Raw genomic sequence first — 26,941 nt, 5'->3', positions numbered from 1 at the left:
CGAAGTATCTCCCTTCTCCCTATCCCCAGAGCCAGCCTGCAGCCGCGCACCCGACCCCAGCGGTTCCTCTTGTGAGTGGTGGGCCCACAGGATGAACAGGTATCTCTTAAATATACTTTAACGGACTGTGGTAACTGCTCATGTTCAAATGTTTAGAGAGTCACTGTTCAGTGAAATATTGAGATTTCCTACAGGTCAGGAAAGTAAACATGTTGTTGTTTGAGATGCTATGAAGCCTGTCTGCATGTCAACTTCCTATGAAAGTGAGCTGCGGGAGTATATAGACCTTTTCAACGGAACTCCATTTCTAGGCAACAGCCTTGGTCCTTGTTAACTTCCTGTCAGTTGATGTCATTAACATACATTGCAACAGGAAATAAACTGGGGCACATGTAGAATATTTGTTTACATCTTTGAAAATGTCTATACTGTAGTTGGCTGACAGATGAAGCTAATGCTAACTGCTGGTTGGTTTCTGGTCAGGCTAACAAGCTAGTAATGTGTTCATCCACTTTTAACTGCTTGTAAGTGCTAAATTAAGTTTTCACACACTCATCAGAAAAGTCGACATAACTAAAACAATAAAAGATCATAACGATTAAAAGACACATGTTATCTTTTCATTGCTGTTGTGACCCGCGTACTGAGGAAGTGAGCGACAGGTGCAAATGTATGCCATTTAAGACATAAGACATTTGCTGACCAGAGATCATTACTGTAGTATTTGGAAATTACAAACTGGTCCTGCATCAGCAAATTAGCTGTCATCATTGACTAAGCAGCGTTCGTGCCAGCTGTGTGTTGATGAACTTCACCAACAACCTATCAGAGTGGCCCCTAAAATCGCCATTGCATATACAAACAACAATTATTCTGCACCATGCACTGGTTTAGATAGTCTGCATCCTTGCATACTGTTTATAGTTACAGGTAATTATCTGGAGAATTAGCCTTGAATGAGAGGTCATATAGCTTTTCTTCCCTGGTATGCAGCACCGACCTTTACCGGATATGCGGGGTGTGTGCAATAAGTATTAGACAACAAAGGGATGCCTGTCTATTTAGTACAGACAAGTGAAAGGTCAGTGCACGCCTAGTGCTTAAAGGTTTAAGACTGAGGTCAACGGATTCAAACCTGCAGCTGGAAATCAATCATGCCCTTCAGAAGTATGAAAGCACTCTGCACCTTATAGCTGTGATTCAGAGGAGGAAGGATAGAATGACAGATGGGTGGATAAACAGAAATAAATAGAGAGGGCTGAGGTTGCTTTTTTAAATGGATGTTTGCAGTGAGGCATGGCAAATGTGTGTGGGAGAGCACACTGTATGTTTTACAGCTAACCCTTTAAATACCTGGCAATACGCATAGATGAGTAGGCTGTGAGCCCCTCTATCCTGTCTGGGAAGACGGCAGTTGCAAAAACGCAACCAATAAAATAGCTGTATGCTATGCCTTGTCTGAATTGGAAATGAGATATGGATAGATTTGTTTTCTCTGGAAATTATATCTGCTCTTCTCCTCCAGATATAAGGAAGATATGTTTGAGGGTAGAGAGTTGAGGTGTTTTTATAACAATTTATTTTTTTCCTTTTTCATTTGATGAGTAATTTGTAGCTTTTTTTTATTAGTCACTAATTGTTGTCGATTCCAGTGTGGCTGGTATTACAATCTAGAGATTATGTCTAGTTCAGGTACTGTGCTGCCATTTTTGTGAGTTAGACCATTGAGAACATTAAATCAATGATCACACTGTGGTCAGACACCTGCAGAAAATTCACAGAGGCAGTCTCCATGGTCTGTAAATGTCAATAAACGGCAGGAAAGAGATGTACTGTGTAATATCTCACAGTTTGAGCTATTACATTCACATTAATGGCCAGAGTAGTAATGTCTAATGGAGCAGTAGGAAAGAGCTATGGTTCAAGACTGAGAGAGGTTATATCTCTATTCCATACCTGTCTTTTAATGTACATGTATACATGAGGGCACACAAAATTACTACACAGTCATTTTTAGCATGCTGTCACTTCAGCCATATAATTATTTAGGCAACACGCATAAGTAGTGACAGCATGTTGCTGATTGTAGTAATATTCAATGTTGCTCTGTGTAACCAATGTTACTATGCTTACTAACAGCATTTCTCAATAATGGGCTGTGGTGTTCTCATGATTGCCAGACTGCATATTAATGCGACACGTTTGGTTAAACATCTGCTGGCTGTGAACTAAATAATGACGTGACATTTCCCTTCAAATGATAATGATCCCTAAAAACACCAACCAGACCTTTTGAAATAATAACTGAAATAACATAAAAACATCTACCTCTTATGATACACTTTGACATGTACTATAAAAACATAATAAAAACACAGATGTACTGCAAATATGTTAAAGGAGACCTAATAAGCTTATTTTCAGGTTCATACTTATGTTTTGGGTTTCTATTAGAATGTGTTAGCATGCTTTAATTTTCATTCATTCATTTTCATTTATTTCTAAAACAAAAACTACACAATTAAACATGTTCCAGCAGGAATGAGATCTGCCTGCAACCAAGATTACATATTTCCCTCAAGTTAGCATGTAGCTTCATGTAGCAGTGTATGCAATGAAAACAGTGCAGTAATGTGTCTGACGCAGACAGCCTTAAACAGAGATCTTGATGTAAATTTGAGCCAAGAGTACACAAAAACTATTGGAAATGTAGAATTTAGAAAAGTCTGTAATCTTAGTTTTCTGCTGACAGGGATGACTTTTACATATGTTTAACTCATTATTTGAAGCTTTGGTTAAGTTTAATATGTTTAATATTTAATATGACAAAAAGTAAGGAAAATAATAATATATCACCTTTAATATAGACACATAATTTCAGTGGCATGTGTTTACATGACAATTCGACTGAAAACATAGAACTGTGCCAAAAGAGGTTAATGTATAGTGATACTCACTAATCACTAATGACTGTGTAATTACACTGAGGAGAAAACCTACACCAATCAGGTGAGGACTATTTATGGAAAAATGCACAAATCAGGCATACAGGCATACACAATCACACATAGTCACACAGAAAGATATTCTCTCCTTTTCTGAAAAGAAAATGAAGGGCTACTGACTGTACAGTGAGGCGAGAAGCAAAGTGAAGACAAAGTGAGAAAGAACCTGACAGAGAGGGAGATATATATGCTGAGAGAAAAAACTGAGGATGTGAGGGCTTGGGGGGTTGAAAGGAGGAGGAGAGCAAAATGACATACTCAGGAGCAGTGAGGCAAAAGTCTCTTGTGATTTAGAGTAGATTTAGAAGGGGAAGTGCTACAGGGGAGATAAGCAGCACATAAAACCGCTCCGACCACAGGTTTGCAACATCGGGCCAGAGTAGTAGCCTCAGTACAAGAGAGGGGAATTCACATAGTGAAACAATTTTAGATAGCGGCTCACCCTTCTTCATCTCCAGCTAGATGCACACAGGAGAAAATAAATATTCACTCCCTCCCCATGTGCCCAGGCCTAAAGACTTGCTGTGTCTGTGAGTTCCATGTAAATGAGCCATTCACAGTGGTTTAATGATAGGGCTCCAAAACAACAAGACAATTCAAAGTGCTTTAAGACAGAAAGGCATTGACAAAACATATAAAAGAAACACAAGACAATAGACAAATACAAAGTGTTTTAAAAAGAGGTGTTTGTTCCAGACATGCGGCGCATAACTGAATGCTACTGCTCTGTGTTTAGTTTTGACTCTGGGGAAAGAACGCAAACTAGTACTGTATTGTTATCTTGGTCTTACCGAGTTTCAGTTAAAAACATAGACTGTGCTTTGAAATATTTCATTAAAAATGCCTGCCAAACACATAATGTATAATAGAGCTTAATTAATTTTGTTATGGATGACGAGGAATTTGATATCAGACATCTACTGTGATTATAAGTGAACTAAATTTGGCAGGATGAAAGAAAAAAATCTGGGGGAAAAAACTACAACAAAATCAATCAGAATAAAGAAAATTGGTGGTGATGATGATGCATACTCTGCAAAAGTTGATGCAGATGATTCAGCTATCTAGATGATACCATCAAGGCCCTGAAAATGACCAGAAAATCCCTCAGAGTAAGGTATTGGCACAAGTATTTTATAGTCACTTATCACATAGCTGAAGGTATAGCTAAATAAGTGATACAATTCTGTAGTTGTTTGGTAAGCTGACGTTTGGGTAACAGGTGATGCTATTGGATTACTGTAACATTGGTGGTAGGAAAATATTTAATATACTTCTAAATACAATAAATAATGTATTTCTGTTTATTTAGAAACAAAATATATTTTTTTCCATGAATTATGAGAAACTAGGAGAAGAAAGACTTACAAAGGAACTCAAAGAAACCCATGCTGGTATGCTAAAATGTTTGCACATACACATCCAGTTGAAACAGAGCAACATGGCCGTTCCAATGGGCTCATCTTGGGCCACTTTACACATGTAATCTCAGCATTCACTCTCCTTTTTGGCCCATCAACTTCTGAGAAAAGCCTTTTCCTTTCAAATTAGTTTTCTGCTTTATTCAATAAGTAGTTATTAGTAGGTTTAGTACTACAAACAACCCTTTTCACAATAAACTGACTCATTTGCATTGGCATTAATTCCATCAATATTACCTGAAACAGGTTTAAAAATCATTTTGAATTCTACACATTTGTATTCCTGCAGAAACAACACAAGGTATTTTGCTCAAGCCATTTGAAGTGCAAGTGGCAACATGCTGCTACAGAAGCAACTGCGGTATAAGCCATTTATTTTAGCCAACAATGACTAGGAGCCCCTCATTTCCCTCTGACAGATGGAGGGGACCCACCATAAAGCAGGAGCAGAAATCATTAAGTCTGCCAAAGCCCTGCAGAGTCCTTTTAATTGTGTGCTCTGGAGCTGTAGGCATAGCTTACCTGATTGCTGCCATAACTAACTGCCTTTACAGAGACAGACGAGATCTTCTGTGGACGTTTAGAGAGTGATTTGTGCTTAGAAGGTTCCTCGGGGAGAGGACGATGGGGAGAGATAGAGAGGTGCCGAATGAGGGAAGGAGACAGCTCATTGCAGAGTGAGCAGATTGGACGCTCTCCGCTGGAGAGAGCCTTGTCCAGCAGGAGAGGCTCGAGCACCTGGCTAATGCTTTCACGGCTCACAATTTACAGCGGGCCCTCCACTGTGTGTGGTTGGAGCTGTCAATGTGACACCCTACAGAGGTCTGTGCCTATGGTCCCGACCTTCTGTGTGTGTGTCAGACAGAGCACTCATTCAAAGGGAATAATCGATGGCCTATGCTGCTGTGCCTGTGTATCAATCACTGAATAAAGCTGAGCAACGGGAGAACGTGAGCACACACACAAAGTGCTGGATTACAAAGGATGTATGCAATATACACAGACTCATTAGGAAATACACAAGTATCAGCACATACAGAAACACAGCCCACCAGTCACACAGTCACAAATAGAAGTGTGATCGACAGAAAGGCATATCTGTGCTCTTCTCAAGTGCCTCAATGCTCAAACAAATGTGGAAAACTACGTATTAACAGGATATGACTACAAACATTTTACAGAGGGTCGTATTCGAATGGGATTAGTAATACCTGAGGTATTTTTTTCCGGAATCGTTTTGCAGAAGGAAAAAAGAAAGAAAAAAGAATAAATAAAAAAAAAAAAATCGCAGTAATTTTAACTGACATTATCTGGAATAATTACTGACATGCCATAATAGGTTGGGACTAAAATCCCTGGTGAAAATGACCTTAAGTCCACCCGTAAAACTACTCAATTAGACTGAATTCACACAGACTCGGGTAGATCCGGAAAATTGCCGCAGGGTGGTCCAGCGGCGATAGTGTCACTGGCCTGTTTGTGTGAGTTCTTTAACCTCCTAATGTTGTGCAAGTAGATTTTATATTTCAGTTATTATTGTTTTCTGTCAGACTGTTCACCATTTCCGACTACACCTGAAAGCAGCTTAATTTCATAGAGAAAGAGATAGAAAGAAAAGAGAGAGCGACTGTGCTGAATATTGTTGCAGGAAACAATCAGCTGTTACACAAACATCCAGGCAGTTAAGTGCTTTTGTTGTTTTCTTTCAACCCTCACAGTATAAAACTTTCTTGCGGCAGTGACAGAGGCAGATTTTTTACTGTTGACTGTATGGGAGTCTCACATCACCTCAAACGGACTGTGACAAGTCGGATCGTATTGGCCACCACAGCATGACGTTGGGTATCGTTTCTCTAAAAGTTAAGTCAGTCTCAACTTTTCACGGCAGCTGTTTTTATTTTCCTGCACCCCCCTGCAGCTTTTACTGATGCAGCCATAGAGACGACCCCAATTCAAAAAGAATGGGAGGACTTGCATTTTTGCCTGACTACCTGAATTGGTCTGAACAAGGCCTTATGCATAAAAGCATATTGAATTCTGTTACATAAGAGAGTCTGCCAAGACTCCGTACTTTGACTGACAAACAAGTTAGTAAATCAATCCACTTAAAACAGGCTTTACTTTAAGCTCCCAGAGACTGATACATGTACCAGGCAACTTCAGGCCTTAAAGCTACACAGTCTTACTAGAATTCCCGAACAGTGCACACAGGTACCTACTGCAACAAAATATTAGACAGTAATTGTTAATGCAAGTACTCATTCATCATGGAAGATTTTCCAAAGCAACTTCATCTGGAGTGTTAATAATCCATGTTTATTTTTAATTATAGATGACTTCTTGGCCTCCTCCTGAGTTGAAATTCTATCAGTGCAGACAGACTCCACCCAGCCCTGGTCCTGTACAGCCATATATTGCATGTGTAGCAGCCAGTCATCTCAGGGCACTATAGATTATGTTCCCTCATCCTGCATCTCTCTCTGCCAGTTTAAATACTTAATCTTGTCAAAAGAGACTCTTTATAAACTCAGAGGGAAACCCGGCTTTACCCTCAGAGAGAAACAAATGTGGTTTATAAGAGTGATGATCTGCAGCATCTAGCCCGGAGCGAATGCATATTTATACTCAAATCTCATTAATCAGTCATGCATGGAAAAGACAGCATGATAAAGACAGAATCACAACTGCGGCCACTTTACTATGAGTACAATAGTGTGCAGATAGCGATTGATATTCGAAAATAATTGCACAGCATGAGTAATAGTGACTTCACAGCCATTGGCTGCAAAGTAGGATATATAATTTACCTAGTGATTAAATATTAATCAATGTATTACAGAAGTTGAATGTAAGATGTGATCACACATGTAAATGTGTGTCAAGTTGTTTTTGAGCTACTTTGTCCACGTCCTCAAGGCTTTTTCACTCCCTGTCTGGAGCTGCAGTCTAAGCTGCTCTTTGATGTGTGAATTTATGGGCAGACGCAAATACATCAACAGTGTGTCAAGGAGGCGTACCTGTACTCTTCCTGCGTGAAGATTGGGATGCGGGAAGGCTGAAGAACAGTGATCTCCACCAAAGTGCTGTTAGACTTCACCGGCTCCCCATCATCATAAGCTATCACAAACAACTGCGTTGAGAAGGAGAGCACACATAAGCAACACAAATATGCAATAGCAAACATACAATTATTTTTTTTCTACGCTACTACACACTACACAAATAATTCCCTTTCTAAGGTTGCCAGGCATTTTTTTTATAGATATGTTCGGCATTCTAATAAAGAAAGACTGGCAAAATGGGATCTGGCGAGCAGCCTGCAAAGCTCCCAGAGAGCGAGTATGAATGTATTGATCTACATTCATAGACTGTGGAGAACCAGCCTGGGGGAAGCAGTGGGGAGTGGGGCAGCCGTGTGGGAGAGATAGGCAGAAAAAGAATAAACACAGACAAATGTTTAAAGAAACTGGGAAAGAAAAGCAGAGGAGGAAAAAAGAGAGAGGATAAAAAGAGAGGATAGAGGAATCCAGATAACATGGGAGTGTAAATGGCACACCCTTATTGGGACCTAATATCACAAAGCAGAAATATGTCTATGTAAGGTCACCTGAAATTGGTAACTAATTATGGAAGCACTTGGGAGGTTATTTGTTTAATTGATACAAACAAAACCTCAGTATGACATAGAATATGGTCACAGACACAAGAGAAGCAATGACATGATCACTGAGAAAATTCAGTATTGATGCTCTAAAACTGCACATTTCTGACCTGCTTATCTTCACTGCAATTTGTGGCAGAGCCCGAAACATTAACTATGAGAAGCAGATAGTGTCTAGAACTCTGTGATTGTTGTGTTTGCAATATATGATAAGATCTTGATGATTATCATTATTAATATAATAGCGTTATCATCAATTATTCTCACCAGTGCCGCTGCTATGACCACCACTATCATTAACTCATGTCAAATGTTGGATGCTAATATAAATCTTTTGTACACACTGACTCATTAGCCTTTTTAATTAAATATATTTGAGAGAGATAGAAAGATCACTGTTGATTGACATCAGCTGTTTAATTCATACTTTTCAGTCACTGGCCTTTCACTAGCTGTGTGACAATCAGCTGACAACCAATGTCCGATAGTAATTGGGCAAGTGTACGGCATTGACATTATTACCTGACACCTCTCACTATCATTATGCTGATACGCTGTCTGCTACCACAGCTCCTTCTACCACCCCGATCTCCTCCTTCTGTGCTACATTTTTACCATTGTTGATTTAATTGTTAATTGACAGTGTTGACTTTACGTCCATGTATGCGTTTCAAGGCGGATTCCCTTAGAGAGGGAGAATTGCTTGACTAGATGCTGGAAGTGTCTCTGACTGAATAACATTAATATCTTGGAAGCAACACACTGACAGTAAAAGCACTTTATAAGCAGCAGCGGCAGCTAATCATCGCTATAGTCACCATACTCACTGCCACTCACCTTGAAGGTAACACTGGGCTCCTCATTGAGGTTGACCTTAGTGATAACTCTTCCAGTTTCCTCTTCCACATCAAAGATGCTCCCACTGTATGGAGACCTGTTCAGGTCCACTCTGTAGCGGACAAAACTGGCCGGAGTACCCTGGAGGAAGGTGAAAGAAGAACATGGGCCCCATCAAGCCACTTATGTAGACGCCACCTTTCTCATTTTTAAATGGAACTTTGAGGATGGAGAGTAGGTGTGTCAAAGTAACTAGGTTCTGTAAAATGTATCCAACCCATAAGGGTGAAGCGATATTCTTTGCTTGGAAATGCAACTCTAATATTGTTGCTTTTAATTGTATTATCATGGAGCAGAGCTGACATGGATTAAGTGAGAAAAGGTTGCTCTTCTCTCTGTGTAACCTGAAAAAAATGACCCCAATGTCTGTCTCTTCTCCCTCCTGATCAGACAGCCTAATGTAAAGTCGCTGTTACTCATTGATTCAGACCTTTTCCCTTTCATTTGGAATAAAAAAAACATCTCCATTAAAACCACCCTTCTGGTCTCCAGAGTAACACACTTGCATTCATTAGCGAGAGCCTCAACTTTAATATGACCCTTTGATTAAGATTAATCACGGTTCCTGATTACTAATCATCTCTAAAGCTTATCTTTTTCCAGTTTCATCCCTTTGGACCTCAAATTCAGTCTGATGTTTAAAAAGCTTTTTTGAAGCTTCACTCCCCTGCCTGAACTGATTTTTCTCTCCAGGGACAGGGTAAAAACCTTGGGCTAGAGAGAGAGGTAAATCCTGTAGTAGCAGCGGATCCCTCGGGAGGCTTACTCACACAAATGTGTCTTTAAGAGGTTACAAAACCATCTGAGTGAATTCACTGAGGGGATTCTCAGAAAAAGAGCCTCATCTCTAAAAGCTCTTCAGCTTGTTTTCTAACTTGAAATAGAAGAGATGTCAGGACAGGACCATTAATAAAAAAACACCTCCCGGAGAAGAATCTAATACGGTGGCTTCAGGACAAAAGACCCCTACAGTAAAGGAAGCAGAGAAAGTTTAAAGTATTTTGCTCAAGACTATGCATACCCTGTAGTTAACATAGTAGAAACAGCCAACCTTATTGTCAACCTTTTGAAACCCATGTGTCTAATTTTGCTTTCGAATATCAGGACCATACAAATACAAACCAACAAATAACCATTAATAAGACATTTCCTTCACTCATAACACAATAACATTCAAATGGCCAACTGAATGCACAACCCTTGTTAACATGCCATGCCCTGGTAGCAAAGACTGCAGGGGTAGAGTTGAATTTATAAGTCTAGTCTGCCTGACTCATTGATCCTTTATCTGACGGAGGTTTGTGACAGTTAGAATCTATGACACCGACCATGGCTCTGAAATTTGAGGAGCCTAACTGTGTATTGATAAATCCATGGCACTGTCCATGGTGCTGAAGTAGCAGACATATTTGCAATTGAGACAGCCCATCCATTAGTTTTGTCTTAATCTATAATATTGTTATTCTCTATATACGTAGCAAGAGAAGAGGGGTTGCATATTATTTTGATATCAAAATAATTTTTCCTTACTTCAACATAGAACATTATTTTTGTTCTGCTTTTATTTCTTTGTATAATCCAATTCTCTTTAGTATAGGTAGGTTCATGCAGGTTCATGAATTAAAGAACAAGCTCAAAAGCACTGGGAAGCACTTAATGATGCTTCAGAGACACACAACACAAAAGCAAGTCTTGAGCTGAGACTGTAAAACAGCATCGCCAACACATTTATAGAACTTAAACATTTGGTAGGGATGTGAGATGATTAATTTAACGATTTGATATGCTGACTCACTAAAGTACTAGACTAGTAAAAAAATGTGAATCCAATTCTCTGCTGTGATGAACAACACCACATAAGAATAATAAACTTTCATTTTCAGTCACAAATAATAAACTCTGCACATCTTGTGTAGAAGAAGCTTCCTTCTAGAGCATGTGTCACCATGGTGATCTGCTCTTTCATTCAGAGTGATATGAGGATAAAGGGTTGAGTGGTACTGCCAAAGACCATTAGAATCTATTATAGATATTCTACAATATAGTAGGGTATACAATATAATTATCTAAACTGTTATGAAATTCAGACAAAATATGCATGGCTCATGATTGTTGCATCAAAACTACAAATGGGCGAGTTTCTTCCTCTTTCTTTCTTTGTGAGTGCAGATTTTTATGAGCCTGTGTGATAGAGAGAATGTGTGTGTGCGCAAACATTTGTGTGTGTATTTAGCAAGCACTAGACTAAGCCCTATTCCACTAGAGGTGTCTATGACAGGCATTCTGTCAATAAAAAGCTTTGAGCTCCCAAATCCAGGTCAATGAGTGACTGGTTTAGTCACCTCCTGTTAGAAAATCTAATCCCTCTGTCTGTCAAACCACTTTCCTGAGACACTCCCATGTCACACTTGCTGCCACAGTGCTCATGGTAACATAATGATGATTTCCTACGTTTAATTTGCACCTCAGCACTGTTTATATAGATATTTTCTTACCTATAAGGGGAAAAGTTCCCACAAAAAACAATACTTTTATAGCTGCATAGACAGCAGAGTGGAGAGGGGGTGGGCAGGAAAGCAGGAGGAGAGAGACTAAGAGGAGAAGTGAGATGTACAGCAGTCATTGTGGCACTCTGGAGATGTTTTACCACCCACGGCTGGGACTGTCAGGAATCCATATCCCTCAGTGTTTTTGTGCTACACAGGGCACATAAGCTCACCCAGCCCTGGTGAGATCTCATCAGCAGGAGGGCCACTGATAACAAGCATTGAGTCCAGCCATACAGGGTTTCATTGACAGACACATTCAGAGCTGGAAGCTATTAGGGCAAGGCAGGGAGGTCCCTGGGAGATTTCTACTCCCTTTTTTTCCCCCTCAATAAAAAAAAGACAGCGTGTTATGAGAGAAAAAGTTGGTAATAAAGTTTTGTGAAGTATCTATAAAGAAAAAAAAATCTGTGGCAACCAAAAAGAAAGAGAAGATGTAAGCAGGAAGACTACTGAGTCATCAAGTTCAATAAAATATTAAGGCAGGTTGCACTGCCAATAAAAGAAGTTCAGTTGAGGTGAATGACATGGAATGCAACATTCTCAGGACATGTGCTATCCTAAATATACATCTTAACCTATTGACAGACTCATGCCAATAAACAAACTTAAAAAGACCATTTCACTTCTGCACTGTGGAATTGTGTTCCTTGTTTTGCAAAAAATTCATAGCTCTAGTCCCGTGAGAACCTGCTCAGGTGAAGGAGTCAGAGTAAATATTACGCTGTCTGAAGAAACTGACATGCAAATATGCTGAAGACCCCCTTACAATGTACAAACATTACTGTATCTCTAATGAGAACATCAGAACCTTTACAATATTTTTAAAATGCATCATGTTAAAATCTACGGCTGAAATTGGCTGATGTTCTGAGAGCACACTATGTAGTGAGAAGGTCAAATCACCAAATCTCTGCTACCTTTATTAAAGACAGATCAACATGATCTGTGTGCTATGAAATTAAACCACCAATGTTGTGTAGCCTACATTGCATGGTTTAAATAAACATTTTAAGAATACCATTTATTTTTTTATACTCACTGGCGGGTCTTTGTCCTCAGCAAGAACAGTTGTGATAACGGTTCCTTTCTCAGCATTAGGGGCCACCAGGCCCTTATACAGGTCTTGAGTAAAGATGGGAGAAAAGTCGTTCATGTCCTAAAAACAAAAAGAGATAGGTGAATCAGTTAGGTATTGGCGTGACTGTTACATTGCAGTGATATGACATTATTGAGCTCAGTACAAAATGTTCAACTACCCTGCAGATTCACAGTTTAAGTATCAATATATTCTACAACTGCTGTGCTTTTCTCTCTCTCAATCTCGTTTTACTATCTCTTGTTGTATTGTATAAACAGTTTACTCATTATCTTTTTTAATTGTATGTAAAGAACTTAGTAATTTGTCTTAAAAAGAGCTTATTATTATAATTATTATTAAAGATGAAAATAATCCATCCACATTCAATATTTAAAAGATACAATTTCCCCTTAATCTGAATACACACAATATTTGCGTCGTGTTAATGTATTCTTTGATTATTTTTTTTTAAATAGTTTACTGACTATATAAAAATATATGACATGTTTTAATTAAAAACATATATGCACAGCCTCACCAGGATTGTGATATCTTGGCAATTGGTAATTAACTGTGACATCTAATACAATTGTGACAAAATACAAGCCTGGAAACCAGACGGATCTGCTGATCACAACTGTTTATCTCATGTGTGGTGGGTTTAAGACAATGGCAGAGGAGGACAGAGGAGAGTCATAGTAACTAATGTAAACGATGTTCTCCGTCTGTCTAAACCGGGCTGATAAAACTCTGATGTTGTTACTGTATTGCCTATTTCTAGCCTAAAATGTTTTCAGGAACACATGAGAACGTTTTTGAATTGGCTGCCATTGTTTTTCTGCTTCAAAACAAAGCACTGTTCCAACTGTAACTCAGCACTAAGTTGTTTAGTTCCTCTTGTTTGCAGGTCTATACAATTGCATCCAGAGGCATTTTGGTCTGCAACGTTGATAACACCCCTTGGACATTGAAAATAAACTAAGCAGTTGCAAACTAATACACATTAGCAAATTTGCCTGAAGCTTAAGGACACTCATGGTGCATTTAAATTTTGTAAAGATGCCAACCATAAACAAGGCTTTCAGACCTACTTCAATATATAGTCTGAGATTTAATGGGAGACATATATAGCTTTTTTCCCTTTACTACCCCTAAAGACAATGTTTCAGTGATATACAGTGTTCTCCAGAATACATGTGGGAACTTAACAACTTTTAATCACCTTCCCCCTGTAAATAATGGACAGCAGAGCTTGATCATCTTATAGGCCTGCATAGAAATTAAATCTTGTTAACTGTGCAACCCTTGCGTTCCTTTCTGACAACTCAGTAAGCCAGTCACATATCTCTCAGGAATTGTTTAGCTCTGTGGCGTAACAGCTGGAGCCAGATCTTTTTTCTCTACTTCTCTCTTTACTCTCCACTGTTTTGACAGAGCCATGGGCAAAAGTGTTCTATAAACTCAGTGGTGGCGGGCAGCTTCACTTTGATCTATACACAGGTATAGTGTTTCCTTGCAGACAATCTATGATCCAACTTTTACTTTGAACAACAAAGTCTGATCCTTATGCTGCAAGCGTTCACAAGTTGCAAGCAGGCACACTTGTTAGCTTGAAGCATGCATGTGCTACGTATCTCCATCCATGCACAGCATAAACACCCACATACTGTACCTACAAACAGAAGGTGTTTCTGAAGTACAAGAATAGAAGGAAAACTTTGGAAGTCACAAAAGACACGCAGGACACTCAATCCATCACTGCAAGGCATCCGACAAAAAAAAAAACCCAACAAAACAATACAAGGGGAATCAAACACAAATAACTTCAAAAAAAACCCTCTGGAGGTGTTATATGAGGAAGGCAATGGAATCAGTTCAGACTCTAGTCCCTGAGAAGACTCTGTGAATCCATTAGACTCATTCTAATTCATGTCTGCCGTTTCAAATAGAAGACATTGGTTTGATATCAGTGGCCTTACCCTATCAAACACAGTTCCTGGGTGACAGCACGAACACTGCAACAAAGGTTGTCCTTATCAAAGGACAAACTCACTCTACAGGTTGGCAGGCCATGCGGTGACAGGTCTGCTTGAATAAGCTTAGACACTCCCTATTCATTATAATAAAGAGAGAAAAAGTCTGCAGATTTTGAGACACGCACTAGGGGTGGACTGTTTTCATAGAGATATGAATGTGAATACACATATTTTGAAAAGCAGAATTACTCAGAGAAAAAAACACCCACCCATTGACACACACAAAAACACATATGAAGAGAACCACAACATAAGGCGTTTAATCCTTTTGTTGCAATTCAGCTGTTAATCTCTTGAAATGATGTAAAGGGAATACAAGCTCCTGAAAAACCTGACATAATTGCTGTCACAAAGCTAATGAGTATTTCAGATCCGTTATAGCACTGTGTGCAAGGCAGGAACACTTATCTACCAAATTATCTTTGTCCTGGTGTTGCTACCAGGACAAGAAGGTCAGAGAGCCAAAACATCCTTTAGAAAGACAATACATTCAGCTTTCACACTGAGTGGAATAACACTGGCTTTTATATCACAAGGGCTGCACAGGTGCAATACTGTACAATATGTCTCCAATCTCCTTTTGGACTATGACTTAAATGAGCTATTACTACTGCAAAACTCTGCTAATGAGTCACCACATATTCACTGCCAGTGCTGCTGCTCCTGAGGGACAATGAGGATAGATGGAAGGAGACTAGATCACTGAGAGGTTGTGGCAGACAACCTGGGACCTCTTACCGTGATGCGGACTGTGACGGTAGCCTGCCCAGGGGGCATGACCCCTCCTTGGTCGACAGCTTCCACCTGGAAAGTATAAGAGGTTCCCATGCCCATAGCTGCCAGGTCCTCAAAGTCTAGGGTCTGCAGCATAGCTAACTCCCCAGTGACAGGGTTCAGAGAAAAGAGCTGCCTGGCAGATTCAGTTTTGATCCGATACGTGACATTGGAGAAAAGGTCCGAGTCATCCGCCTATGAGAAGGAAGGGGAGAGAAATGAGCAGAAAAACAGTAACAGTGCACATTTATTTTCAAAATTTGAACCTTACATATGCAGTACATATAAGTACTGTGGCTATGGGCAATGAATATTAATATCTCTATTTTAATTCGGCGTTTTAATGCTGCAGGGGTTACTTTCATCAATCATTAATAGGCTCTGATTACATTAAACTACTAAGGGGAGCTTAAGTCAGTCCTCATTGCATAGAATCACAACTCAAAGTAGCAAAGGCTACTGCAGTAGCAGATGATCAGGTATATGAATGCTGGAACACGTGCAGCAGGGTTTTTCCTGCATAAAGAATACAAATTACACCGATCTGGTGACAATTGAACACAATGACCATGCACAGACCAATCATATCCGGGTTTAACCTTGTCTTGTTTCACTACAGCAGGACTATGTCAGACGGCACTGATAACTGATATTTCATGGCTTTCAAAAAGGTGAATATTGTTTCCAATTTCTTAAAGGGTTCCTGAATAAATGTTACATCTGATACATGTAATAATAATACATATTTTAGCTCTGCAGATATTACTGGTAGGTTCAGCGATTACTTTACAAGATGAGTTTGCAAGGAGGAAAATCATTAGTTGGATCAGGTACTGTTCACATTTTAACTGATCCAGGTGCCTTTAATTCAGTACCACTACCCAACACTACCTTACCTACGACACTCAGGAAGTAGATGAATTGAAACAACACCGCAACCACTTTCGGCTTGCCATTGCATTATATTGCAGCAAGCATTGTTTGCGTGAAGTTCAACCACACAACCATTGCACTGACTGACTGAGATTTCAACAAGCTACAGGGGCAAGGTAGTCTCGTTCCATTACCACCGCAAATCTTTTGCCTGCTCTGCATGCGTGTGTCGGAAATAAGCCCCGCTCTTTGTCAAACATGAGGAGGAGTGGACGAACAAGCTTGCACTTAGATGCTCTCAGGTACGGTTAGGTAGTTTGCATAATCTTATAACCAAACATAACATAGGATAACGCAGCATCCAGATGCTATCAATTATCTGTTAATATAGTTCTGTAATACTATGTTATTTGTGCAAGGAAGGTTAGCGTTAATGTTTTTCTCTGCTTTCCTCAGAGACTTGAGACTTGACTCGGACTTCCCCTCAAAAACTTGAGACTTGACTTGGACCATCTCTGCGGTTTTTCATGTTCAAATTGTGCAACATAACAGAAAGCAGAGAATTGCTTTCAAAGTAATTACATTCTATTTTTGGAATCTACTAAAATAAGCTGCTTGTAGAAAATACTTGCTTGAGCCAGTTGAGGGCACAGTACACATGCTTGTATGCACATTTTGAACCAGGAAAAAAACCTGATTAAAGGTATAAACAGTGAGTTTCAAGCTACCAAACTCATCCACTTCCCTTTCTCAGTTTGTCTTACTTCTGCACTGGAGGTGACTTGCAAGCCATCCCCGACCATATAGAGTTTAGCTGACGTCAAGGAGATTAATGGAGTCACGGCACTACTGTCACTTATACCACCCTCATCTTCAACCCTCCCTTCCCAGCTCCTTTCCCTACTCTCTTGCTTTATCCCTCTCTGGGAAATGTCACTCAATAACTCACCCTTTCGCTATGTCTTGGCTCTGCATGCACATGGTTTCTTTACATTTCACTTCAGTGCAAACACATGAACTGATGTATGACAGAGTTGAATCTACCCAAAAATAAACTGCACCAAGGTGAAAAGTTTTTCAAAATGTGTGAAGGATTATATTCATGTTTGCCTGGACAGAAAATATCCTCTACTAAGGACTGGTTATGACTTGAAAAATGTAGCTTGAAATCTTCTACTGTTCAAGACTGAAAATGCCCAAAAAGCTGTTATGACAGGAGACAAAAATGTTTCCCTCTGCTGTGTCTATAAGTCTGTGTATGTTCCTGTCGGTTTAAATGTTTCCATCTAGAAGAATTTGACATTTAAACACTAAATTGCCTTCACTTGAAGTTAGGATGTTAAGGATGCTTAACGCCTGTTACTACAAGTGTTGTTTCAGGCACCCCTGCTGCATTATATAAAAGGGAGACGGATGACATTTAAAGATGGAGAGAGGTAAAAAAACAACATAGGCAACAAACACATACATATGCAAGTACTTACGCTTAGCTTTAGGACCACAGTTCCCACAGGGCTGTTCTCAGGTACGTTCACCACATACGTCTGCTGGGAGAAGACTGGGCTGTTGTCATCGATATCCATGACATGGATAGAGAGGGTAAAGGTGGTTCGCCTTGGATCCACTGCCCCATCTGAGGCCTCTACCACAAGGTCATATTGGCTCCTAAGCTCTCGATCAAGTGGCACTCTTGTGTAGATGCTGCCATTAGCACTGATTGTGAACAAGTCTGGATGATTCACGATCCGGTAGCGCACCTGGCCATTAACCCCTTTATCTGGATCTGTGGCCTGGAGAGAAAGGGAATGATCATAGGGCTCCATTATGGGTATATAAATATAGCAATCTTTGAAATGTTTCCCATTCAATATTGATATCTGTGTAGCTCTAATATGTTAATTAACTGCCCCCCGTCCCCCCATGTCTGACATTTGCGTTTTTTTGCTGATGTAGTTTTCAATCAATCACAAATGAATGCTGCCAAGCACCCAAAGGAAGTAAGTGAACTACAATGACCATAATTAATTGCAACGACATATCTGCACTTGCTTCAATAGTTGTCTGTGCCAATGTACACTGAATAGAGACACAGTGTGAAATATGGCCTGGATAATCGGATGGAAGCATAATAGTCATTGCAATATTGCAATGGCCATTATCTTACAGAGGACAGAGAGACGGCATATGTTGAAAAAAAATGTGATTTAGTGTGCTTGCTAAATGAAATGTCAATAAAAAGTCATCAATAACCCCCTTTCCCCCCTGATGTTGCTGAGGAAAACTGACAGTGTGTGGGAAACACTGAGAATCTATTTACATACATCAATCATGGCACATAGAGAGAAATATTCACCAATAGACAGCATAGGAATAACACATTTCAAAATTGAAACGCAGAGGTATTTCCCTTTAGGAAAATAGCTTGTGAGTTTGATGAGATCCATTGCACAATCCATTAGAGCCTGGCTTTATCCTAATACATTACATATTTAGAGAGGCTTCAAGCACAAAGCCATGCAAGATATTTGTGCCACAATCGAACAGAGAAACAACTATCATGTTTCAGTGTCATTTCCTGTGCTTCATATTGAGATTTGAGTGTTTTACACAAAACTCTTTAGTGATCATTTGTGAGTTCAAAAGGCCATAGCTCTTTTTCATGCAAACTCTGCATTCCATCGGAAGGAAATCCTTGAATGCTCCCTTTAATAGCATGCATGCCATTCTGTATTTAAAAAGAGTGCAATAAAAACTGACAAAAATAAATGGTCTGATAACTGATCTTAAGAGAGGCACATGGTACTACTACAAATTGTTATTCCTGTGTCAGGTCATCATTTTGCCTGTGTATGTACGTGCGTGCGTGCGTGTGTGTGTTTGTGTGAGTGTGTGTGTGTGTGTGTGTGTGTGTGTGTGTGTGTGTGTGTGTGTGTGTGTGTGTGTGTGTGTGTGTGTGTGTGTGTGTGTGTGTGTGTGTGTGTGTGTGTGTGTGTGTGTGTGTGTGTTTGTGTGTGTGTGTGTGTGTGCGTGCGCACATGCGTGGTCTCCTATGTGGTGGTAATTATTTGTTGTAGTTGAGAAAGAGACAGATAGAGGAAGGGGGAAAGAAAAAAAAAGTCAGAGGGAGATCAAGCCACATTTCATCTGCCTTTTTGGCAATATTTTACCAACTTCAGTGCAAGTAAGGACAAGGCAGCACATAGGGGAAAACAAAGAGAGGAACTGTGAAGAAGGGAGGAGGATACACATAGGGTTGATAAAAGCTAACTCCAGCTTGTTTTACATGGAGTGCCTGACAAATAGGATATTCAAAGCCAAGGCTAAAAATTGGACCTCAGCATTAAGCCTTTGCAAAACAGACTAAAGCACGTCATGTCAATATGTGAATATGGATCACTACTTCTCTGCAGTGATTACATAATAAACATTCTTACTGCTCCTTACCTTGTAAGGGTTGTAATCCAATTAATTCATAGCCAGTAAAATCAAATGATCCATTAAGCATCCATTGAACAAAGTACTGTATATATTATAGAGGTTCGTGCGGGGCAGGCAAGGTCCCACACGACAGTAGCAGATGTTGGCAGACATAAACGTGGGCAGTCATGTTGTAATGCCTGGCCTATATGGAGACTGTAAAGCCTTTGTTTTTTTGTGACAGTTTGCCCAAATTTGGAACAAAATCATATCTCAGCTTCTTCCTGACACTTTCACCGCATGTGTGGCAATATTTCACAAAGTTTTTTTAATCAGGACTCATTTAGTGATGGTTACTGGCACAGACATTGGATTGTGACCTGGTGGGCAGGCTCGGTAAATATATTGTGGGAGCGGAGCAACATCCTGCAGGGGGTTGCAGCACAAAGAGCAACTTAAGCAGGTGGCTACAGTTAAAAAAAAAAGCAGTCCCGTTTAGCAATCTAATATATATTATGTCTCCTTAGTGTGCTGCCTGCCTGGGTCCAGTGTTTGTTTTTTTCTTGTTTCATTTAAAAAACAAGCATATTCATCTTGCTTTGGATGGGTAATGCTAGAACCTCAAATTTAATCTGAATTGCCCACTTAAACTGCTGGCAGAATAATGTCTTGCTACGTCCTGGGCCCAGTATTTTCAAACATAAAATTAGGTACTGATGTCACCCTCTAAAAACCAAACAAGAGGTGTGCTAACTGTATTCATTATATTAATGCTTTTAGCCGATGCTTTTATCCAAACTAAGCAACTTCAGATAAGTGCAATCAACCATGAAGAAACCACCCTAAAAAATGCAAGAATCATGCAAGTACATATTAACCAAATAAATTAAATTAACCAAATAAGCAAAAGTCCCTTATATGCTTCATTTTAGAAACAAGAGATAGAGAAAGGTATTCATTTTCTGTCATGTTTAGTCTTTTGCTATGAGTTAGGAGCAAGATAAAAACAGAAATTCACTTTATCAAGGAATTGTCTTGGCAGAAAATAGATGACATTACGTTCAACAGCCTCTCCAATTAGCAACAATTCTACATGATTCCTTCATGATGTGTCTGACATGAATGCTAATCAATTTGTCCTCCGGTCATCTCCATGCTCAGATTATGTCTCCCTGCTGTGAGCAAACAGAATGGGCTTGTATGGTGTAGGATTTGTCACTCACAGAACAAATGAATCTATTAGCACAACCAGCAATGCTGTCACTTGTGATAAGCTAGTAAATAGTCTCCAGTCTCTGTGAGTGTGTGTGAAATAAGAACAGGTGGGAACCAGTTCCAATTACTGTAACGATAATCCAAAACACTTTGGGGCTAGCATTAAGCTACTTAATAGCATTATGCATTTGCACTGCAGACATCTTCCCTGTTGGCAATTGCCTGAAGCCTCATGGTTGACTGCACCATTACTCCCTCTCTATGGAGAAATTCAAAGCTCTACAGGAAAAAAAATATATATATATATTAAAAAAAAAAAGATTTTATAGTTACATCACATTTAAACATGAAATAATTGAGTAGACACAAATAGCAGCTTAAATTCAAGTATACAAGACTGTGTCTCATCCGTTCCTTCATCCGTCACTGTACTTTTACTAAGGGAGACATGTGACAGTGAGCTGTAGTCTGCTGTTCTGATCCGGACAACATTTGTTCAGTAAGACTACTTAATACACATGCACACAAAGCTCCTAAACAAATCTCCACATCATAAGACATTAAAGAGACCCGCAGATAGAGTTACAGTTACAGAACATTTGTTAGCCAATCAGGCCTTGTGATAAATTACAGAAAAATACTGAAGTGGTGTACTTTCAGTGATAATAATGTGCTGGCTCCGCAACTTTTCCCATTTTCTCTCTTTACCATTTTAGTGGTAAATGGAGCTGTACTTATAAAGCACCTTTCTAGTTTTCGGACTACTCAATACACTTTTACACTACTTCTGACATTCACCCATTCATAATCTGATGGAAGAAATCATCATCTAATCTAATCATTCAAATCAAAATTTGGGATTCAGTGTCTTGCCCAGTGGACGCCTCGACATGCAGACTGGCAGAGGAATCAAACTGCCGATCTTCCAAATGAAAGACGACCCGCTCTACTTCTGAATTGTATATTACTGAACTGCCGGTGAACATTGTAGACGACTTAAATAGGCTAAGTGAGAATAAAGAAAATGTAAAAATGTAACAAAGATGCATTTTCTTACCTAAACCCAATACAACAAATCAGACGATAGAAGGGTCTCTAGGGTGAGACAACCATCAGCAACATTTCCAGTTTGACATATATGATGAAAACAAAATGTCCAGCTCATGGTATTGTCATATTAGCTTATCTAGACCACGGTCGGCTAAGCTTTAATCTAGCTGCTGGCTACATTTGTGAGGAAATACTTGGGATTTAGCTTTACCTCATTCAAACACCCAAGTTTCCTTCACATGTCCCTTTGTCTTTCTGGTGGTCCATTTTTTTTTACCTCCTGAGAAATGTAATGGGATGCCTTAAAAGAATATATTCTGAAAGGTGACAAATTTGAGTGCCTGTTACCTTTGGCAAATTAATTGTCCACATGAGCAACTAAAACAACATGACAAGACACTGAAATAGTACAGAAGCAAATACTAATAAAAATTTGATTTTTTTTTAGAAGAGATAAAAAATATTTAAAATATCTGATACTTAAAAATTTAACCCACAGACGCTTTGGTTTCTACCTCAAATTATGTAAATATCAACACTTACATAGATAAATGTACAGAGACACATTAAGAAACGAACTAATCTACTGCTCATGCTCATTAGATTGGGAAACTTATTACCAGACGAATTGCATTAATTAATTATGAAACATAGCCCTCCATTATCTCACAGTGGACTATCATTATTTCATTGTACTTTTCTGATATTTTGAACTGACATCAAAAAGCAGTGGCTGAGACAACTTCCAAACTCAGACCAGACCCTTTTTAACAATATAAAGATACAGATCCCCCCTACAAATCTCCCAAATGTCTTGTAGTTCCATTTTGAACTACTTCAAAATTATGTTTCAAACAGCGACTTGGGAGGAAATGTGGGGATTTATGGGCTAAAGCTGTTCAACCAAAGAAAATCTTGGTCGATTGAAATTCTATCTACTCTACAACCAATCTATTGGTTGATGGAGGGGAAAAAACTGCATGTTAAAACCGCCCTGATAGCCTTGTCTGTCCACCAAAGTGTTTTGTTCTGAGGGGAGTGTATTTTTTTTTCATTCCTTGCAAACATTTTTTTTCTTTCTTGTGGTTGCAGAGAGCTGGAAAATGTTTATCTTTAAAGCTGCACTCATCACTGTTTTTACCCAGCAGTCACAGTGAAGGAGGGAAAGGACACATAGGCGCTCACTCTCGCTCTCTCTCTCTTTCTCTCACATGTACTATATGTGCAGAGGATGTCTCCTGTCATAATTCCATGATTAATCCACTGACAATCATCAGGCCAATTAATCTACAACAGTAATTAGAAAAGTCTCAGTGGTGCTGAACAAAGCCAGTCACCGAGATTCAGCCATGGTCGTACACACTACTGAGTTCACAGAGGGTACTTTTTTCCGAGGTTTACAAGTTAAGATGTGAAATAGTCGCCTGAAATTGTTCACACACACACACAGACAGAAATGAAAAGACTATTTCAGTCCAAGCTGACCTTTGGAAAGGGAAGAGATGCACAAGATGAGAAGACTGAGAGAAAGTAGAAAGAGAGAAGGTGGTAGCGATGAGAGAGGAAGAGAAGGTAGTGATCGCTGTGGCCAGGATAGGAATAGCATAATGTATTTGCTGTTCAAGACAAACAAAGTGACCCGATTTCTGATAACCCCCTGAGACATATATGTTCTATGATAACTACACTGGAAACTATACGCTCAACACACACACACGCAGCTATATGATCTACTGTGGGGTTGAAAAAGAGTGATATGTGGATGTTGGTGCAGCAAGTTAGTTCCAAAAAACAAACAAGACCAAATCACACTTACCCTGACTTGTCCTACAAACAAATCGGCCTCTTCTTCTCGGACAGTAAAGTTCGTTGGTATGGCGAGGTCAAACTCCGGATCATTATCGTTGACATCAGTGATGACTAAGTTCACAGTGGCAGTGGATGTCTGTAGAAAACAAATAGAATGTATTTATAAGTGGGAAAATGCACTTTCATGATGCATCAAAACATACCCAGCTTTTCTTTTATTATTGGTTAACAAAAGAACAGTAGTCATAAATGGGTAGAAAATATTAATGGGGTAGGGAAAAAAAACAAGGTCACAATGTTGAGCCATTCAGTGAAAATAAATGGCAAGAAAGAAAGAAAAAAAGAAAGCAATGGCATTTAAAGAAGCACATATAAATACTAACAAACAAACAAACAAACATACAAATACTTTATGTTTGGGCTGCCATGGAGTGATTTGTTATGTTGTTACATTATGCTAAGTAGGAGGTGTGGTTCCCAGCCGGGGATTGTTACCAGCCAGTCCCTACCCATCCCACTCACTGCTTGGACATCTGAAGATCCTGATGGAGGGCCTTTCACCAGCCCTTTCACCCAGTCTGGGAGGAGCCATGAAGCTCACTTTCTATGAATAGTCTGTCAGGCTTTGATTCATTGTCTTTCGTTTTGCTGTGAGCCCCCATTTGGTTATATTTGTTATATTTCCTCTGTAGTATTGTCTCATTACATTGTGGCATTATTCCTTATTGAATAAAATACATTAATTGTTTTACCAAAAACAACTGGTTTTATGTTGCTTACCTTCTAAAGTTGGGTTGTAAGGAAGTTAATAGTATTGAAGAAGCGTTTTCTCTAGAACATTGGTGAGCATGGGTAGTAAGTTATAGTTTATTCCACATGAGATTTCACTTCTGCTATAGAAGTTACAGTCAGTACAGTAGTTAGGCTAGTTGACTATGGTCTATGTGTATTTTACTCTGATCCTAATCAGCCTCCACTATCACAACAGCTTTTGTTGTATTTTGTACTCTACAAGCACTAGGTGAACTATGCTGCCATACGAAGGTCATAGTCACTCTTGCTATGGACACTTTCTTCAAATGTCAGCCAACATAAAAGCAGTACACTGATGGGAATGAGATCAGATGATACCTTATAAACTATTGGATGGATTCATATGACATTTTGTAGAGACCAAAGTGCAGTAAATATGAAATAATTGAAACAATCAAAAAGGCTTTAAAGTTTGTTTACTGGTCCAACAATTGAACAGCTGGCACATCTATGATAGATTATGGCTTACTAGTTTGCCATCGTATAATTGTTGTCCAAATCTTTCCTAACCTCCATACTTGCAGGTTTCAGGGCGGTACTGTGATCTGGATTTTTATCTAGCATCTTTTAAACAATTTTAATATGTACTCTACATGTCCCATCCAGTACAACCTCACATACCTGCAACAGGGCTTTTACTGATGCAATGAGTACACATTGATGTCTAATTAATGATATTAACAAAGAGTGTCACAGTCCCTGAAAAGGGATTAAAAAAAAAATTAAATGCGTGGAGAAATACACCCAGAAACACTTAAATTCTATCAGTGTTATCAGGCGGAATTTGAACGGCAACACAAATGCTTTGTTTGCAGAAATGCAAATTCAGGCTGTACTGACCTTCAGGAGATGCATTCGTGGTAGTTATTAAGAGTACACTTCCTTCCTCTGACTACATGTTATTACTTTTAGAGCAAAATACACTTTTTCTTATCAATACTGGCACTTTTTTTATGGCAATGGACATCATAGTTGTAGACTATATTGCTTGCAGTAAATTATTTTTGTGTTTGTTTTTGTGATGCTCAGTTTGTTCGATCTTAAAGTTCATTGGGAAAAGCAAGTTTCCACCAGCGTCGTTTGAGGTGTTCATTCATGCAGGTCCAATGTGTAGCAATATACTGCCATTAACCTTCAAACAATGACACAGCACACGCACCTTTAACACTCAGATAAATTATAAGAAAAATGGCTGAATATGTGCAATCTATAAACTCTCAGTGCACTGAGACAAAGATGTATGCAAATAATGGCGTAAATAGACTCCTTTGGGGGGAGGAAGGATGGGTGGGTTACAGGAGGAGTTGGCCCTTGCAAGAAAAAAAAAAAAATCCTTCCCATAATACAGCTGTTTGAAGCCACCCTAGCAGATGAGACACTCAGCAGCAATGACACAAAGGAAAGGACCTAGTTAATGTCACCTTCATCTCACTGTCTGTTGGGAATTCCCTTGTTGTTTCTTTGTTCTAGCTTCGGAGACGTACATAATCAGTCCTTTCATGCACTACTTGACACGGCAATCCGAGCTGAAAACTGTCCTGCGCTTTTGCCTCTCTTTCCTAACTTGGATACAAGAGGACGCAGCTCACCATCAGTGTATTCGTGGGATCTACTTATTTTCAATTTCACAGAAGACTCGAAGCCAATTAGTCTCTCTATTCTGGCATGGGTGATCTTATCAAAGACAAAAAAGTCTACCTCTACGACCAGCAGTGTGATTAATGAGCTGCTATTATTTATTTAACATAAAATAGATGGAGCTCCGTGATGTCTCGTCTTCTGTCTTCACTGTATTCACTGTCTGAAAGATCCAGATGTGGCTGATGGTGCTTTTGCCTCTAGAGTGACAACCCTGACCAAAGGCCGTGCTGCAGGTACTGATATGATCAAACTGATATGTAGTCTCTCCTGTGAGGGCAAGAAGAACAGCTTTATCTAGCATCCCTTTTGGGGTCTGAGTCTGCTTGGCGCTTCTTATCACAGCCTGCATTGTTGAGAATACAAATTTTGAATTTGTTTCATGCTCTCGTGGATGTAAGAGTTAAACTTCAACAAGTATTATGAAAAAAAAAGTTTGTGTGCGGATATATGCAGATATGACTATACTCAAAGAGCACCGCAGGGGAGGCTTCTTGCTTCTCTCCTTGTGTGTCCGGTTACCATGGTTACCATAGTTCTGCGCTAATTAAACATCCAAATCCCTAGTGTCCCCCTGCTTTTTGCTTTCTCCTTTCTGTCCTCCTCCTGTGCTTATTTTGATCGTTTGATCGTCTCCAGCCTTCCTTGCAGCAGTTTGTTTTGCTGAATGAGTCTGTCACCTCCATCCTTCCACAACCCTTTTAC

At 39.4% G+C, this 26,941-nt stretch overlaps 1 protein-coding gene across 1 annotated transcript in view; it reads right to left on the bottom strand.

The window, feature by feature from the left end:
• LOC310953792 (protocadherin-15-like) overlaps nucleotides 1-26,941 on the bottom strand; it is a gene marked incomplete at both ends in the record, with an annotated part of 145,297 nt that overhangs the window by 51,295 nt on the left and 67,061 nt on the right. The window contains 6 exons of the mRNA XM_083922991.1: nucleotides 7,444-7,556; nucleotides 8,925-9,065; nucleotides 12,573-12,689; nucleotides 15,386-15,616; nucleotides 17,779-18,084; nucleotides 23,793-23,921. Of these exons, the coding sequence (XP_083779117.1) occupies nucleotides 7,444-7,556; nucleotides 8,925-9,065; nucleotides 12,573-12,689; nucleotides 15,386-15,616; nucleotides 17,779-18,084; nucleotides 23,793-23,921 (1,037 nt within the window). The remainder of the gene's footprint in view (nucleotides 1-7,443; nucleotides 7,557-8,924; nucleotides 9,066-12,572; nucleotides 12,690-15,385; nucleotides 15,617-17,778; nucleotides 18,085-23,792; nucleotides 23,922-26,941) is intronic.

The sequence above is a fragment of the Echiichthys vipera genome, assembly GCF_963691815.1.
Source record: "Echiichthys vipera genome assembly, chromosome: 11".
Lineage (NCBI taxonomy): Eukaryota > Metazoa > Chordata > Actinopteri > Perciformes > Trachinidae > Echiichthys > Echiichthys vipera.
The sequence above is the reverse complement of the archived record's forward strand: the minus strand, read 5'-3'. Positions and strand labels throughout refer to the sequence as shown.